Source organism: Grampus griseus (assembly GCF_964374135.1).
Source record: "Grampus griseus genome assembly, chromosome: 8".
NCBI lineage: Eukaryota > Metazoa > Chordata > Mammalia > Artiodactyla > Delphinidae > Grampus > Grampus griseus.
Window position 1 is genome coordinate 24,593,812 of NC_139002.1, and position 19,931 is coordinate 24,613,742.

Here is a 19,931-nt window from a genome sequence, read left to right on the forward strand (position 1 = left end):
ATTATAGTTTTGTCTGGATATATGCCCAGGAGTGGGATTTCTATTGGTAATTCTATTTTATTTCACGTGGTAATTCTATTTTTAGTTTTCTGAGGAACCTCCATACTGTTTTCCATAGTGGCTGCACCAACTTACATTCTCACCAACAGTGTAGGAGGGTTCCCTTTTCTCCACACCCTCTCCAGCATTTGTTATTTGTAGACTTTTTAACAATAGACATTCTGACCAATGTGAGGTGGCACCTCATTGTGGTTTTGATTTGCATGTCTCTAATAATTAGCAATGTTGAGCACCTTTTCATGTACCTATTGGCCATCTGTATAAAACATCAACAATATTTCTTGATACCCAGGTTAAAGTGTCCAGACTATGCCCAAGATGGAGTTGCTTATGCTAAGCCCCATGTTAGTAAACCAAAACTTAAATTTCTGTGCTCGGCTCTCCCAGAAGAGGTAGGCCTAGGTCAACCAATCAGCACTTTCCTGCTCAGCAAAAATTACCTAACCTGGCTCCAAGACTTCCCTTTGCTCCATATAAGGGAAGTAACTGTTCTAACCAACTGACAATGCCCAGTATAACTTCCTTGTTCCTGCTCACTTTGGTCTATGAAACCCCCTCACTTTGTACAACACTTCATACATTTGGTCATGTTGTATTATCTCTTTTATATTGGTGGAATTGACTTGTTAATATTGGTAAGGCCTTTTGCATCTATTCATGAACGATATTGGTCTTCAGTTTTGTTTTGTTCTTCTTGTAATTCTTGTATTTTTGACTTCAGGGTAATACTGGCTTCATAAAACGGGCTCTTCTAATATCAGGAAGAGTTTGTGCAGCAATGGTATGCCTTCCTTAGAAGTAGAAGGCATTGACTCATCAGGATTATTTTCATTGTTTCTTGGCCTTTTTATGCCATGAATATGTTTGAGATGTCTATGAAATCCACTTGTCCATGTTGCTTTACACTGCAATAATTTAACACAGTGTGAGGGCCAAGATGGTGGAGTACGAAGACTCTGAACTCACCTTCTCCCATGAAAACACCAAAATGATAACTACTTACAGAGCAACTATCTGTGAGAATGACCTGAAGACTAGCAGAAAAGATTTTCCATTAAAGAAGGAGCCGTAAGACAGGTAGGAACGGTGGACATGGTATAGTCAGGAACCACAACCCAGGGTCAGCGACCCACGAATGGAAGGAATATCAGTATCACAGAGGTACTCCCCAAGGAGTGAGGGGTCCAAGCCCCACATCAGGCTCCCCAGCCTGGGGATTCTGCACTGAGAAGATGAGCCCCCAGAGTGTCTGGCTTTGAAAATTACAGGACTTAAATTAGGGAGAGCCAGAAGGCTACAGGAAACAGACTCCATTCTTAAAGGGTGCATGCAACATCTCACATGCTCTGAGTCCCAGTGCAGAGGCAGTAGTTTGAAAGGAGCCTGGGTCAGACCCACTTACTGATCTTAGAGAACCTCCCAGAGAGGCAAGAAGCAATCAGGACTCCCCCTGGGGATGGAGGCATCAGCCATTTTGGGGAGCTTAATCTAGTACTGGTAACACCAGTGCCATTTTGGAATCCTCCCTCTAGCCTATTAGTGCTGGGGACCTGGCCCTGTCCACCAGCAGGCTGGCATTAACCCTGAGGCCTCGGCTATACAGACAGCCATGTGGAGACCTGGCCTCTCTCACCAGTGGGACAGCACCAATCCTGAATGCCCCTGAGTCACACAACCACATAGGAAGCCTACCCCACCTTCCAGTGGGCCCACAGCCGCCGTACAAGACATGGTCTTGCAGCCAGTGGGGTTGGGGCCAGCCACGTCACAACAGAAGTGCACAGGCAGCCCACGTAGGGGGTACACTAGAACATATACCTCTTAACCAGAGAGGAGTGTGCTGCTGAGCCCCACAGGATGTTTCCTAAATAAGGCTTGGGAAGATTGGGAAATGTAACCAACCTACCTAGTACATAGAAATAAACACAGAGAATTGGGCAAAATGAGAAGACAGAAATTTATGTTCCAAACAATGGAATAAGACAAAATATCAGAAAAAGAACTAAACAAAGTAGAGATAAGGAATCTACCAGATAAAGAGTTCAAGGTATAGATCATAAAGGTGCTCAATGAACTCTGGAGAAGAATGGAGAACACCATGACCATTTAAACGAACAGTTTGAAAATATAAAGAAGAACCAAAAAGAGTTGATGAATAAGATAACTGAAATAAAAAATATACTAGAAGGAATCAATAGTAGATTAGATAATACAGAGGAATGGATCACCAATCTGGAAGACATGGTAGTGGAAATTCCCAAGCTGAACAGAGAAATGAAAAAAGAATTTAAAAAAATGAGGATAGTTTACAAGACCTCTAAGACAACATACTAACATTTGCATTACAGTGGTCCTAGAAGAAGAGAGAAAGGGGCAGAGAACTTATTTGAGAAATAATTACTGAGAAATTTCCTAACGAGGGGAAAGAAACAGACATTCAAGTCCAGGAAGCACAGAGAGTTCCAAACGAGATGATCCAAAGATGTCCGCACAAAGACACATTATAATTAAAATTGCAAAGGGAGTTTCCTGGTGGCATAGAGTTAGGATCCCGGGCTTTCACTGCTGTGGCCTGGGTTCCATCCCTGGTTGGGAAACTGAGAACCAACAAGCTGCACGGCATGGCCAAAAGAAAAAAATTTAAAAAAAAAAAGTAAAATCGTAAAAATTAAAGAGAATCTTAGAAGTAGCAAGAGAAAAGCAATTAGTAACATACAAAGAAATCTCCATAAGGCTATCAGGTGAATTTTCAGCAACAATTTTGTAGTCCAGAAGGGAGTGTCATGATATATTCAAAGTGATGAAAGGAAAAAGCTTACAACCAAGAATACTCTAGCTGGCATGGCTATCGTTCAGACTTAAAGGAGAGATAAAGAGTTTCAAAGACAAGCAAAAGCTAAAATGGTTCAGCACCACTAAACTGGCTTTATAAGAAATGTTATAGGGAATTCCCTGCCAGTCCAGTGGTTAGGGCTCTGTGCCTCCACTGCAGGGGGCATGAGTTTGATCTCTGGTTGGCAAACTAAGATACTGCGTGCCACGTGGCATGGCCAGAAAAAACAAAAAAAGAAATGTTATAGGGACTTCTCTAAGCAGAAAAGGGAAGTCCACAGCTATAAAAAGGAAAATTATGAAAAGAAAAATCTCACTGGTAAAGGGAAACACACAGTAAAGGTAGTAGTTCAACCACTTATAAAACTAGTATAAAGGTTAAAAGACAAAAGTAGTAAACCATCTATATACACAATAAATAAAGAAATACACAACACAAAAAGATGTAAAATACGATGTCAAAGACATTAAACATTGGGATAGGTGAGTAAAAATGTAGACTGGTTAGAATGCATTTGAATTTAAGAGATCAACTAAAATGATTATGTAACTTATACCATGTTATATGTGAGCTTCGTGGTAACCACAAACCAGAAACCAATAACAGACACACAAGAAAGAGAAAGGAATCTAAACATAAAACTAAAGATAGCCATCAAATCACAAGGAAAGAGGGCAAAAGAAAAAACAAAAAAAGAACCACGAAAACAACCAGAAAACAATTAACAAAGTGACAATAAATACATGTCTATCACTAATTACTTTAAATGTACTAAATGCTCCAATCAAAAGACACAGAGTAGCTGAATGGATAGAAAAACAAGACCCACATATATGCTGCCTACAGGAGATTCACTTCAGATCTAAAGACACACAGAGACTAAGTGATGGGATGGAAAGAAGTATTCCATGCAAATGGAAATTAAAAGAAAACCAGGACAGCAATACTTGTATCACAGAAAATAGATTTTAAAACAAGTACTGTAACAAGAGACAAAGAAGGACATTACTTAATGATATAGGGATCCATCCAAAAAGAAGATAAAACAATTGTAAATATAGATGCACCCAACATAGGAACACTTAAATATATAAAGCAAATAATAATAGACATAAAGGGAGAAACTAACAGTAACATAGTATTTAGTAGGGACAACCAATGTGTCATTAAATAAATCAAAGAGGAAATTAAAAACTACCCGAAGATGAATGAAAATAGAAACACAATGATCCAAAATCTATGGGACACAGCAAAAGCAGATCTAAGAGGGAAGTTTACAGCAATACAATCCTACTTCAGGAAACAAGAATTATCTCAAATAAACAACCTAAAGTTAGACCTAAAAGAACTAGAAAAAGAAGAACAAACAAAACCCAGAGTTAGTAGGAGAGAAATCATAAAAATCAGAGCAGAAATAAATGAAATAGAGACTAAAAACAAAAAATAGAAAAGATTAATGAAACTAAGAGGTGGTTCTTTGAAAGATAAACAAAATTGATAAAACCTTTAGTCAGAATCATCATAAGTTACAATCAAAACCACAGGAATACAAAGGATCATAAGAGATTACTATGAACAATTATATGCCAATAATATGGACAACCAAGAAGAAATGGGCAAATTCCTAGAAATGTAAAATTTCCCATGACTGAATCAGGAAGAAATAGAAAATATGAACAAACCAAACACCAATAATGAAATTGAATCAATACTTTTAAAAAACCTCCCAACAAACAAAAGTCCAGGACCAGATGACTTCACAGGTAAATTCTGCCAAACATTTAAATAAAAGTTAACACCTGTTCTTCTCAAACTATTCCAAAAAATTGAAGAGGAAGGAACGCTTCTAAACTTATTCTCTAAGACCAGCATCACCCAGATATCAAAACCAGACAGACAACACAAAAAAAGAAAATTACAGGCATTACGGACGAAAACAGATGCAAAAATCCTCAACACAATATTACTAAGTGGAATTCAACCATACACTAAAAGGATCATATACCATGAAGTGGGATTTATTCAAGGGATGCAAGGATAATTCAACACCCACAAATCAATGAAATACACCACATTAAAAAATTGAAGGATAAAAATCACATGATCATCTCAATAGATGCAGAAAAGAACTTTTGACAAAGCTCAACATCCATTTATGATAAAAACCCTCAACATAGTGGAATAGAGGGAACATACTTCAACATAATAAAGGCCATATACAACAAACCTACAGCCAACATAATACTCAATGGTGAAAAGCTGAAAGTGTTCCCTCTAAGATCAGGAACAAGACAAGGATGCTCAATCTCACCATTTTTATTCAACATAGTATTGGAAGTCCTAGCCATAGCAATCACATGAGAAAAAGGAATAAAAGGAATCCAAATTGGAAAGGAAAAGTAAAACTGTCACTTTTTGCAGATGACATGATACTAGACATAAAAATTCCTAAAGATGCCACCAAAAACCTATGAGAATTAATAAAGGAATTCAGTTAAGTTGCAGGACACAAGGTTAATATGCAAAAATCTGTTTCATTGCTATACACTAACAACAAACTCTCAGAAAGAAAAATTAAGGAAACAATTCCATTTACAATTGCATCAACAAGAATAAAATATCTAGGAAAAAAATCTAAACAAGGAGGTAAAAGACCTGTACTCAGAAAACTATACGACATTAACGAAAGAAACTGAGATGACACAAACAAATAGAAAGATATACTGTGCTCGTAGATTGGGAGAATTGATATTATTAAAATAACCATACTACCACAGGCAATCTACAGATTCAATGCAATCCCTATCAAAATACCAATGGCATTTTTCACAGAACCCAAACAAATAATTCTATAAATTGTATGGAAACACAGATGATCCAGAATAGCCAAAGCAATTTTGGGAAAGAAGAACAAAGCTGGAGGTATCATGCTTGCTGACTGCAAACAATACTGCAAAGCTATAGTAATCAAAACAGTACGGTACTGGCATAAAAATAGGCTGATCAATGGAAGAGAATAGAGAGATCAGAAATAAACCCACACACTTATGGTCAATTAATCTACAACAAAGGATGCAAAAATACACAATGGGAAAAGGCAGCCTCTTCAATAAATGGTGTTGAGAAAACTGGACAGCTACATGCAAAATAATCAAACTGGACTACTTTTCTATACCATATACAAAAGTAAATTCAAACTGGATTAAGAACTGAAGTCATAAAACTCCAAGAAGGAAACAAAGGCAGTATGGTCTTTGACACTGATGTTAGCATTATTTTTTTGGATCTGTCTCCTCAGGCAAGGGAAACCAAAGCAACAATAAACTAATGGGATTACATTAAACTAGCTTTTGCACAGTGAAGAAAGGTATCAACAAAATGAAAAGGCAGTCTACTGAATAGAAGACATTTGCAAAGGATAGATCCAAAATATATGCAACTAAACGTCAAAAAACCCAAACAACCCAATTAAAATGTAGAGGTCCTGAATAGATATTTTTTCCAAAGAAGACATACAGATGGCCAACAGACACATGAAAAGATACTCAACATCACCAATCATCAAGGAAATGCATATCAAAAACACAACAAGATATCACCTTACACCTGTCAGAATGGCCATTGTTAAAAAGACAACAAATAACAAGTGTTGATGAGGACGTGAGGAAAAGGGAACCCTGGTGCACTGTTTTAAATTGGTGCAGCCACTATGAAAAATAGGGAGGGTTCTCAAAAAATTACAAATAGAACTGACAGATGACCCAGCAATTTCACTTCTGGGTATTTACCTCCTCAAAAAAAACAAAAACAAAAACATTAATTTAAAAAGATATATGCACCCCAATGTTCATAGCAGCATTATTTACAATAGCCAAGATATGAAAGCAACCTAAGTGTCAATAGATGAATGGATAAAAACGATGTGGTATATACATACAATCGAATATTACTCAGCCTTTAAAAAAAAAGGATGAAATATTACCACTTGCAGTGACATAGATGAACCTAGAGGGCAAAGTAAGTATAGTTAAGTGAAATAATTCAGATAGAGAAAGACAAATATCGTATGATCTCACTTACATGTGGATTCTAAAAAACAAGACAAGCAAAACAAAATGAAAGCAGACACAGATGCAGAGAACAAACAGAGGTTGTTGTCAGAGGGGAGAAGGTGCAGGGGGCAAAATGGGTGAAGGGGAGCAAGTGGTACAAACCTCCAGTTATAAAATAAATAAGCCTGGGGAATATAATATACAGCACAAGGAATATGGTCAATAATAGTGTAATAACTTTGTACAAGGACAGATAGCTACTAGACTTATCAAGGTGATTTCATAATGTATGCAAATGTCAAATCACCATGGAGTATACCTGAAACCAACATAATATTATACATCAACTATATTTCAATTAAAAAAATAAAGTAGGGCTTCCCTGGTGGCTCAGTGGTTGAGAGTCCGCCTGCCGATACAGGGGACATGGGTTCATGCCCCGGTCTGGGAAGATCCCACATGCTGCGGAGTGGCTGGGCCCGTGAGCCTGGACATCCGGAGCCTGTGCTCCGCAACGGGAGAGGCCACAACAGTGAGAGGCCCACGTACCGCAAAAAAATAAAGTAAAAAAAACCCCACCAAATCTGCAACCAGCTGAGTGATTACCATTTTCTCTCTTAAAATTCTTCCAACTCTTTACAGTCAGGGATATTTTTTAAAAATTGCTTAAGCAATAAGAAATACTAAGTATTTACAAAGAATTATAAGTCTATAGTGAATATTTAAATACTAGGGAACATTTGGGGGTGGTTTTCAAATAACCTAACATTAAGTAAGGCGGAACAAGGTTTTCAAAATTGTTAACTGAAGGACATATTTCCCCCGTAAAACTCGTTATTTCTTGCAATACCACTCATTGGATTTGTATAAAGTATACAATGTTTTTTCTTGCAGGAATGACCCTTCCACATGCATTAAGATGGCTACTATTAAAAAACAAAACAGAAAATAACAGGTGTCAGTGAGGATGTGGAAAAATCAGAACCCTTGTGCACTGTCTGTGGGAATGTAAAACACTGTAGCCACTATGGAAAACAGCATGGTGTTTCCGTCAAAAAATTCAAAATAGGGGCTTCCCTGGTGGCGCAGTGGTTGAGAGTCCACCTGCCGATGCAGGGGACATGGGTTCGTGCCCCGGTCTGGGAAGATCCCACATGCCGTGGAGCGGCTAGGCCTGTGAGCCATGGCCGCTGAGCCTGCGCGTCCGGAGCCTGTGCTCCACAATGGGAGAGGCCACAACAGTGAGAGGCCCGCATACTGCAAAAAAAAAATCAAAATAGAATTACCGTATGATCCAGTGATTCCACTTCTGGGTACATACCCAAAAGAATTAAAAACAGATTCCTGAAGACATATCTGTTCACCCATGCTCAATAGCAGCATTATTCATAATAGCTAAAAGGGGAAAGCAACTCAAGTGTTTACAAACAGATAAATGGATAAACAAAAATGTGGTCTATACATACCATGGAATATTATTCCATCTTTAAAAAGAAGGAAATTCTGATATACAGCAACTGGGATGAACCTTATTAAGGACATTACGTTAGTGAAATAAGCCAGTCACAAAAAGACAAATGCTTATAGTAGGAAGCTACAGCAGTCAAATTCAGAGAGAGAGAAAATAGAATAGTGGTTGCCAAGGGCTGGGTGGAGGGGAGAATGGAGAGTTGTGGAATGGGTACAGAACTTCAGCTTTGCAAGGTGAAAACAGTGCTGGAGATTGGCTGTACTACAGTGTGAATGTACTTATATCACTACTGAACTGTACACTTAAAAATGGTCAAGATGGTAAATTTTATGTTATGTGTATTTTACCAAAATTAAAAAAAATAGCAAATCATGTTAACAGTAGACCAGCTATGAACACACACTTATAGCAAGGCAAGATCTACAAGTCAAATCATGACCATTTCTCTCCTGGTTTGGAAATGTGTACTGATCTTAAACTTCAACACTATATGTCCATGTTTCATGCTCTCACAATGTCTTCAGACATTGCCAAATGAGTGGGGAAGCAAAATTACCCCCTGAGAACCACTGCTTTAGAATCATACATTGTATATTAGTGTAAAAGTATATATTTTTACATATTGTTGTACATTAAAAAAATTATGCATGTTGTACATTATGGGCAAAGTAAGGGATTTTTCAGGGAATAATTTTCATTAGATTTTCACCTTACACACCAAATTCTGAACCTAATCTCTGTGAAAACTTTGTACTGTATTTATGCAAAATTCACTTTTTCAGAAACTGGACAAAAAAGCCTGAAACTCTAAAGACTGAAGTTACTTATTTTTTAAAAAACAAAAATATGTGGAATGCAAACTTCAAATTTAGAATATTAGGATCTTTGTCATTTCCAGTATATATTTTTTAGACTCTAGAAATGTCGACCAGATCACTCTCTAGGCACCCCCAAAAAAGAACATTCATTTGGTTTGTCACAGGGTAATCAAGAAAAACTACTAGATTATTTAGAGTGAGATGAACCATACTGGTCTGGTCCTGTGTAGCAGGCTTCTCAGTTCACACTGCATTGTAAATTGCTGTATACCCAGCACCATGCTTGGCGCACAGAACACTCAAATATTTAAATAAAATGAATGAGTCTTAGCATACATTTTCTTTAAGATTTATTTGAAAACAGGTAACAGTGTAATAAAGAAATACATTCAATAGTACTAAAAAAAATCTACATGAAATATATAATTTCATTAAGGTACAACCAAAATATTTGAAGTGGCACATATCTCCATATTTCAAGCCAGTACACTAGCTTTCTATGTATTTAAACACTAGCCTACTTTAATCTTTAAGAAGATCAAAGGTTTTCCTCTTTGCTTTTATTTGCTTTAGGCCATATTTAAATTTTTAGCATTTCTAAGTGCATATATTTTAAGTATATACTATCATGGCCATGGATTTATTTACCTACTAATTAGGTGGTATGATCAGCACAGAGAATAGTGGAACGAATAGTATCTCCCTTAATCTGAACACAACTGTTCAAACAGTCTGTAATTTATCTGCTTTTCTAGTAGCTTCTCTCCTTGGTTTCCACTGACCTTATGAGCAACTGACTGGTAAAGCCTAGATTCTTTTCACTTGAAAGATTTCCAAGTTAGAGATTGTCCATATTAAACTTGTACCTTCAACATATTATATTTTGCCCTTGGACAAGTTATTTTATTTTTCCAAATTTCACTTTCCCCACCTGTAAACTGGAATAACATCACTAATCTTGCAAAAGACACTGCATATAATGTATGTCAGGTACTCAGCATACAACAAATATTTTATCATAAATATTTTAAAAACCTAAACATTCCTCATTTGTTCCCAGATTTCTATCTTATTCATTTCCAGACATTGTTCCATCTTGTCGTAATCTTTAGAATCTGAATAGGACAGGAGCTTTACAGCACACCATTCAATGCTGAAGAGTAGATTAATGATGTTATTCAAAGCTCTTTGAATAACATACATCAACTAGCAAGAATTAGCTACAAATTCACTTACCTATACTATCATCTAGCTGATAATTTCTTATTCCACCCATGAAGATTTCAAGGCTTTCTTAAATAAAGACATTCTAAGTTTGCTACATTCCCTTGATTCACTTTGGTAATAAAAATAGGTTTCCTATTCATTCATCCTATTCATTCATCAAGCTTCAATCACCCATTTCTTAATCTCTGCAGCTGAGATGAACAGTTTCCTAAGGATGGAGGAAGGATTATATTCACCAATAGACAAGTCAATAGTTTTATTTGTTTATCTAATGACACTATGGGGACAGAAGAGTTCCATTTCTAGCTATATATCAAACTTGATACCTAAACCCTTTCCTTCCAACAATACACACAGAAATGCTAGGTAAGGTATAAGAAATATTTTTTAAACACATAGCAGAAGTTGTAAGAAAGGGGAAATCCTTATGGCCAAAAATTTTCAGTTTCAGAAGGAAACTAAAAACCAGAGAGGTAGATGTGTGAGCTGATATTCTAGCTATCCTGGCAAACTTGCCAATCTCATTAACCTATGAATTTCAGCTATAACATTTGTAAGAGGACTTTAAAAAGGCAGTGGGTAGTAATTAAATGCACCTCCCCTCATGTCCATAAGGTTGGGACACATTCAGGCTTACACTCTCAGTGAAAGGGGGGTCATCGGTAAAACATTCTGCTGACTAGCACAGGGAGATAATGTGGAAGAATGTCTGTCTTGGCCTGGGAGTCTTCTCTCAGTAAATTTATAGTACTCTTCAGGTCAGGAAACCCTGAAGCCAAGAAATTAAAGGAAGAGTGGTCCTCTGTCAGTGATAGCCCTGGAACTATGACATAACCAGACATAAAACTTTTCTGGAAGGAATTATTCTTAGCCCAGGTCACTCAAGATTCCCATGAGAAGGTCCTACTGAAAATAAGCTCACCTTCTAAAGTCACAAAATACATGGATAAACAGCCCACCAATTACAAAAACCAACATATACAAACAACAGAAACTTAAAGTTAAAAAAAAAAACCCCAACTAGACATCATGAAACAAATAATAGGCAAATCTTAAGAATGATACATACCTAGAAATGGAAAACAATTTTTGAAAGGAGAAACCCAATGAATAGTTTAAAAAGGAGATTACATAGAGACAAGAGAATTCATGAACTAGAAGACAGATATGAAGGCATCATAGAAAGATAAAGTACTGGAAACACAGAGGGCTTAAAAGATAAAGAGAACAGAATGAGAAGGTCTAATATACATTTCTAAAAAATAGTAACCATACTGTGTCTGTGAAATTTGTTCTCCATATCATAACACCTTCATTACTGAGTAACATTGAGTGATCTTACTACTGAAAATCCAAACATATTTACCATGGTATACAGATGGTTACAATTTTAAAGTTATTTTCTTCCTTTTATATATTAATATTTTATCATTCATAATATCCGGGAAACAAGTTTTAATTAAAGCTATATCAAAACTAGCAGTATATTTATTTGTTCTAACTCCTACTAAAGAAAAATCTGCCAGCGCTGCTGCTATACTCATGCTGCTTGCATTTTCAGCTAAAGCAAAAGTCAGTGATTCTACTGAAAATGATACAAGTATGCACTTGAGAAGAAAAAATAAACATTTACCTTAGAAGTAGAGCATGACTGACTGACTATTTCTAAAGTGTGAGAAAACTGTTCCTTGAGACTATCAAAGCATCTTTAGGTAAATGAAGCAAGCATTAAACGTTTTTTAAAAAACACATTAGTTTACTTAGTTCAATATTAATACCTATTTGAAGTATGTGGGTGGGTTAAAAATGAAGGCCAAAATACAATTTCTAAAGGCTGAATTCAAAGGCAATCACATGTTTAATATCACACCCAAGCTTTCCAGCCTGGGAAAAGTCGGCTGAGATTTTTGGGGTCCATGGCCTGTTGTATGAGCAAATTCACCTGTCCACCAACACTGAGCACGGTTCCTTCCTCCACTCCTTTTAGTTTCTCTTGCAGTCTCATCAAGACACGTTCAGCTACTTTGTTGAAACTGTGGTCAATATCACTAATGAAAAAAACACAAAGGTTAATGAGGTGGAACAGTTTAAAGGGCCTTGGGAATAGGAGAATCTGAACAATTGACAACAGATCCTTCCCCAAAAACTGCTCACCTGAGATTTCGTTTGCATTCCTGGTCATCTGCATTTGGAGTGGAGTGGAGCTCACTTTCATCCTCTGGCCTCTGCTGTAAATACAGAGCTTTCAAAGGATTCATTGTCCAGTCAAAGAGAGGATCATACAGGAGGACCTAGATAGAGAGGACATATGTATTAGAAGAACAATGTGTATTTTGATGATGTATTTAGAAACAGTAGAACCAGTATTATAAAAATAATACAGGCCAGTCACATGGTAGTTGACTGGGATGGAGGGGCAAACTTATCACACGTGCTTCATGTTTCCTTGTGGAGGAAACTATACTAACATGATGTTCTCGGATTTTTCTCCCATCTGCATTCATTCTTTCTCCATTTTGGGGGCTGTGACATCCTTTGACCCATGTTTCCTGATTGGGTGAAACTAATCAATTAAAAGCAGACAAGCACTAGTTACTCTTTCCTTCTCCCTCTCCTCTTGATCAGTTTTTCGGTAAGAACATTTGCCAAAGCCCCAACTCTCTGCAGGCCCCAACTCTCTGCAGGCCCCAACTCTCCCTCAGGTGAGCTGTACCAAGGGATATATTAGATTGTGGGAGCTGGACAGCAGTAGCAAGCCTATTTGGACCTTACTCCTAAGCCATATTCTCCAACAGTTGTATCAGTAATAAATCTGACATTTTGATCTCTATGGCTTCTTAAGGCTCTTTCTTTTCCACTCAATTAGTTCCAAATTTGGGTGGAGAAAAAAAGGTATAATTTATTGAAAACTCCTCAAAACCCAAGGTCTAGTGCTATGGTTGGCATCTTGAAATCTACATATGGAGTAGAATCTGAATACTAAAATAACTGGCATGGCCAGAGCAAGTGATTCTAAGTCTTAATTTTAGTAAGTGAGGTCACAGGGATCTTTTTTTTTTTTTTTTTTTGCGGTACGCGGGCCTCTCACTGCCGTGGTCCCTCCCGCTACGGAGCACAGGCTCCGGACGTGCAGGCTCAGCGGCCCTGACCCACGGGCCCAGCCGCTCCGCGGCACGCGGGACCCTCCCGGACCGGGGCACAAACCCGTGTCCCCTGCATCGGCAGGCGGACTCCCAACCACTGCGCCACCAGGGAAGCCCGGTCACAGGGATTTTTGACCTCGGCAATACAGAACAGCTAACTGCCCCTGGTGTTTATAAGCACATAATTTTTTTTAAATAGGCCTCAGCAAATGCTTACCATACAAGTCTTAATAATAAATGAAGACTCAACTCCAGGAATGCCTGATTTTGCAGGATATTCCAGCATTACAAAGTTGGAATACTTTCTTGCTGCTGCCTTTTTTGTGTTTCTAGGTAGGTCTGCAGTCTGATACTATAAAATGCCCTTAGCATTACACGTTTAATTCCAGGACAAATACTAGATCAGCAGTACCAAAAACTGGTCATCTGTTTATGCTGTTCTGAGCATCCTCCAGGACTATTAAAAAGTACAGAGGGACTGACTCTGAATATATGTGGTTTGTCCATAAATTTAAGGGTTTCTATGGGACTTCAAATTGGGCACTGACATGGGTTTAGACTTCAGGGATCCAAACCAGTTTCACTCCCCAAAGGGACATATATTTTATTAACCAACTAATGAAAAGAAATAGGGGCCTCTATTATAAACAGACTATATGGTCTTCTTTGGTTGAAACAGAGAAATAACACAATTGAATTATTTCAAACCCAAGGGCTTGTGTTAGGAATCATATTTGCAAATTCTGGAATCAAGGAGGAACTGGAGTAATTAAAAAAATATACTTTAGGTTTATTATCAGAACAGGACTGGTTGAACAAAAAACAAGAAAGGAATATAGATTAAGTTAAAGCAGGGTTTCTCAATCTTGGCACTACTGACATTTTTTAGCTGGATATTTCTTTGGTGTGAGGGCTGTGTGTATAGGATGTTTTGTGGCATCTCTTGCCTCTACCCACTAGATGTGAATAGTACCTTCACATCTCCCCCAGCTCCAATTATGACAATCAAAAATGTCTCCAGACATTGCCAACTGTCCTTTAGAGAGCAAAACTGCACTTGGCTAAGAACCATTGAGTTAAAAGGAGAGATTACCTTAGTAGAATGGATAAAATCTTAGAAGACAGGATGGTCTACTATGAAAAAGAAAATGAGATCTTGAAGGCCAGTAGAGACAAATGTACTGAGAAGGAAAGGGAAATGCAGCCAAGTCACAGTGTTCTTAAAGAGGGTTAGGAAGCGAGAAGTTTTAATTGTTATTATATCAGAAACAGTGACTGTGGCTCAATGAAATCTAACAGAGCAAACGTAATGACTACAAAAAAGGAGACTGAAATGACATTCCAGAGGATTGGGATCCAACAAAACTCCTGAGAAGTACCCTGCTAAAGCTGAAGGCACAAAGTCCACAGTGAGGTCAGCTGGGAAGGTTGGGACAACCACACTAAATTATTTCAGGAAATTCAGACAGATTTACAGAGGGAAGATTAAGCAAATCAGTGTAAAACACACAAAGCTTATAAAAGCTTATAAGTGACACCATTATTGCAGGTGGAGATGCAGTGGCCTGAAACTCCCCAACAGTTTCCATCTTACTCAGTAAAGTCTAAAATCCTCACACTAAGTTAGAAACCCCTAAATAATCTGCCCACTATGACCTCTCTAACTTTATCTCCTACCACTCTTTAAAGAATGAGGCTCACGAGCAATTTGGCATTCAACTAATAAAACTTCTGAAGCCTTGAACGAACTACCCTCTTCTAGCAAGTGTTAACTCAGGACATCGGTACTGAAGGAACCCCCACATCTACCCAGACACAAAAATCCTTTTGACTGAGACTGAACAGAGTAAAATACTGGGGAATACATTAAACTTCTTTGGATCTTAAATTAATTTGAAAAGTCTGGATTTTTTGGTCTTAAATGCAAAAAAAGCAAGATAATTTGATTTTAGACCTTGATTTCTGCATTACTGAGGCATCCTTGTTATCATTTATTCTTGCTGCAGCACCAATGGCAAACAAATGACAATATGTATATGGGGAAAAGGGAAAGCTTTTCCAGCCTTGGGAACAGCAAGTTGATAAAGAGTTAACTTTATCAACACACTATTGGGACCCATTTTAACTCTCTTTGTACCAAAAATCCATATCGCCACCAGCAGTCCAAAGGGGCCATAAAGAGGACTTTGGTTCATAAAGGTAGTAGACACAGGACCACCCTAATAGACTATAAATTTCACCCTCCTTGGGATATAGTTCCACCTTGTTGATCACAGGCTTAATGGTTAATGCCAATGAAGCTTTTAAAAAATACAAATGTTCTTGCATCATCCCTAGAAGTTTAGTTCAAATTTGGTCAACATCAATGTTGTTTAAAAGCAATACAGGTCGGGCTTCCCTGGTGGCGCAGTGGCTGAGAGTTCGCCTGCCGATGCAGGGGACACGGGTTCATGCCCTGGTCCAGGAGGATCCCACATGCCGCGGAGCGGCTGGGCCCGTGAGCCATGGCTGCTAAGCCTGCGTGTCCGGAGCCTGTGCTCCGCAATGGGAGGGGCCATGGCAGTGAGAGGCCTGCGTACCGCAAAAAAAAAAAAAAAAAAAAAAAAATACAGGTGATAGTAAAGTGCAGCCAGGTCCAGCACCACCAGTTAAAGGAACAAAAAGCTGAAAGAATGTAAGGGAAGCATGCTTCAACTCTACTTCCAAGCTTCCCTGTGGAGGACACTCTCCTGATCTCTTGCCCCACATACCCTTTACTAGGATAGAGAATGACTGCCTTGGGTACCCAATTCTCACTTGGGTAGAATTAACGTCATAAGCACTGGAAATTTGCTGGACTTCCTTCCCTTTCTGCCCTGATCAACATGAGGCAGTGATCTTGATCGAGTGTTTATGCCCTGTAGGCCCAAACCCCACTCAGTGGGCTGTTCCCAGGTTAAGACAGCAAAGAGGCACTGAGGTGGCACCAGCAGCAAGCCAGTTTGGCCCTCACTGCTCAGTCATGTTCCTACAGTAACAATGCTGACACTTTGATCTCCATCTGTCTCACTACATGGTTCTGAACCTGGGCATGGGAAAAGGAGATACAACTTATTGATTTTTCTTCAAACTCCAAAGGAAACCATTCTGAAAATAATACCATACAAGGTACCTAAGATGTCAAAATGCTGATGTATGTATTGAAGACTTATAGTTATAGTTATAGTTATAGTTATAGTTATATAGTTATAGTTATAGTTATATAGTTATAGTTATATAACTATATAACTATAACTATAGTTATAGTTATATAGTTATAGTTATAGTTATATAGTTATAGTTATGTAGTTATAGTTATAGTTATATAGTTATAGTTATAGTTACTTATAGTGCTGTAACATTCCAAGAAACTTGAGGGGGCTGAAGGCCTCAAGTTTCTAAGCCACTATTTACTCTCCTGCTGCCCAGCATCATCCCACCTCATTAAAACAAAGCACTGATCTTCCAATCAGTGCCTTCCTAACAAGATACACAGTCTATCGGGCAGAGAAATAAAGATTTCCTTATAATATACTTTACCTCTACAATGGTTAACAGGGTTTCCTGAGAGTTTCTCATAACCTCCATGGTTTTCTCACAGCATCTACAAACACATTATAAATATGAATCTTATTATACACCAACATTTTCAACATATCTTTACCTCCTATATACTCATGTTTAGTATGCTGAGACTATTCTTGTTAATAATTCCCAAATTAATATCTCAAAGAGCATAGTACTTGGCAGAGTGGGTTTTCAGTAGATGTTTCTAAAATGAATACAAATATATTTGTGAATATGAACTTAGCATTTATAAGAATAACACAATACTACTATGAAACATTTCTTTCAGTTGATTATTATGGTAATTACAGTTTACTTTGACTAGAATCTGCCCTGTTAAAAGATGAGTATGTAGACTTAAAAAAGAAAGAAAGTTGAGTATGTAGGCCTATGCTGGGAAAACTACAGGGAACTGCAAAGTTCTTTTAGCAGAAATTGGTACCAGATCATAAGCTCCTTTAAGATAATTTATATACCCAAGAATGAGCACACAAGAGAAGTTCTGATCAGTAAACAAAGAGTTAGCGAGGACAAAGGTGTGAAAATTAAAGGCGGGCTGCTTCCAGAGGCAGTAAGGGAGGACAGTATGTGTGTCATATTGGGTGAGGTCCCAGGTGGTCTGAAGGAAGGGGAAATAATTACTGCTTTTACCCAAGGTCTTTTCCTTAGTACTGGTAAAGCACTGGAATGTATAATAATTCTAGTAAGGGTGAACTCTATAATCTATAGAAATCAATAATCCAAATAATTTCAACACCAAAAATCATCTGCCTTACCTTACCCTATTTGACTTACCTTCTGAAGACACCTTCTACACCAGTAATGCCCATCCCATCCACAATATCTCTGGTGAGTCTAAAGGGAACTGTTTCAGGAGTAGGAAGGATTTTACCCTGTTCAAAAGCAACTCCTGAAGTAAAAAATACAGTGAGGTTAGGAGGTCCCATAGCTAATTTACTTTCCTCAACTGGTATGTGAACTTTGCAGAGGCACTAAATAATTTGTCACCAATATTCAATCAGTACTAAAACACACAGTCATTTATTCTGTTTCTGCTCTGCCTGCCTTCTTCATCTCCAGCATTCTCGAGGAGATCCACCTCCAATTTTAAAAAATCAAGTTAAAAAAATTATTTATTGATGTAATTAGAGAATTCTATGTTAAAGGGTGACTTTTAAATATGAGGTAGTGAAGGGTAGAATTTAAAATGCAGAAGATATATATGTGTGTGTGTGTGTGTGTGTGTGTGTGTGTGTGTGTGTGTATCGATATCTATATCTATATCTATATCTTTTATCCACTTTTCCCCAATGGCAACATCTTGCAAAACTACAGTACAATATCATAACCAGGATGTTGACACTGATACAATCAAGATATAGAATATTTCCATCAACACAAGGATCCCTCATGCTATATTAGCCACACCTACTTACTCCCAAGGCCTACCCCTACCCCCTGCTCTTCCAGTAATAACTAATCTGTTTTCCATTTTTATAATTTTGTAATTTCAAGTATATCAATGGAGTCAAACAGTATGTAACCTTTGAGGATTAGCTTTTTTCACTCAACATAGTTCTCTAGAGAATCATCCAAAAAATGGAAAATAAAATTTTCACCTGGTTCTCTTTTATATCTCCTATTTCTATGTTGAAACTATTTCTGTGCTGAGACTTAGCACCTTTTCACTTGTTTCAAACATGTTTGTAATTGCTTCTTGAAGTATTTTTATGATGGCTGCTTTAAAATCTTTGTCAGATAATTCTAACATCTTTGTCACCTCAGTGCTGACGTCTATTGTTTTTCATTCAAACTGCAATTTTCCTGATAAATGATTTTCAATTGAAATTTTGACCTTTTTAAATATTACATTATGAGACTCTGGATCTTATCTACACTTCTATTTTTGCTGGCTTTGGGAGTAACCACCTTATTTACTGCTAAGTCGTGGTAGAAGACCAGGTTCCCCACTTGGCCTCCTCTGACATCCAAGAGGAAAGGGGGCTCCTTGCTACAGATTGGTGACACGGGAAGTCCAGGCTCCCCACATGGTTTCCACTGACACCATGGGTGAGCTGAAGGAAAAACAAGGTTTGGTATAAGTGATACAGTGAGATAGTCTAATGTTGTTATTGGAGTCCCAGAAAGAGAGGGAAGAATCTGGATTGGTCGTATGACACTACTCTAAGAGAATATAGCAGAAGTGACACTGTGCCAGTTGCAAGCTAACCCTTAACTTCTACTTCCTTCCTCTCGGAGCTCTGAGATGCTTTGTAAGAAGTTCAGGTTACTCTGCTAGACAGAGAGGCCACATGGAGGAGCAATGAAGCATCAAATGTGTAAGAAGCCATCTTGGACACTGGCCCAGTTGAATCCTAAGGTAAATTCAGCCCCAGGTGCTGACTACAGCTGTGTGAAAGATCATAAGTGAGAATTTTCCAGCTGAGACCAGTCAACGCATAGACTATAAGATATAGTAATAGTGGTTTTAAGCTACTAAATTTGGGGTGGTTTCTTATGCAGCAACAGATAATCAAAGAGATACACAGAAAAGTGTACAAATCATCAAAGTCATTCAAGTGTGTGGCTAATTGAGATTTTTAAAATGAACAAACCCATGTAACCAGCATTCCAGAAGCCCCGCCTCATCTCTCTATGAATCACGAAACACCTCTTCAAAGGCTTACCACTATCCTGACTTCCAACACTATAGATTAATTTTATCAGTTTTATATTTTACAT

At 37.8% G+C, this 19,931-nt stretch overlaps 1 protein-coding gene across 3 annotated transcripts in view; it reads right to left on the reverse strand.

Moving 5' to 3' along the window:
* Positions 1-9,602: 9,602 nt before the first annotated feature.
* Positions 9,603-19,931, reverse strand: part of ATM (ATM serine/threonine kinase) — a gene marked incomplete at its 5' end in the record, with an annotated part of 136,091 nt that continues 125,762 nt past the window's right edge. For all 3 annotated transcript variants that reach the window (XM_082660331.1, XM_082660332.1, XM_082660330.1), the window contains 4 exons: positions 9,603-12,509; positions 12,616-12,752; positions 17,163-17,226; positions 17,985-18,099. In XM_082660331.1, coding sequence (XP_082516457.1) covers positions 12,326-12,509; positions 12,616-12,752; positions 17,163-17,226; positions 17,985-18,099 — 500 coding nt within the window. In that variant the 3' untranslated portion in view covers positions 9,603-12,325. The remainder of the gene's footprint in view (positions 12,510-12,615; positions 12,753-17,162; positions 17,227-17,984; positions 18,100-19,931) is intronic.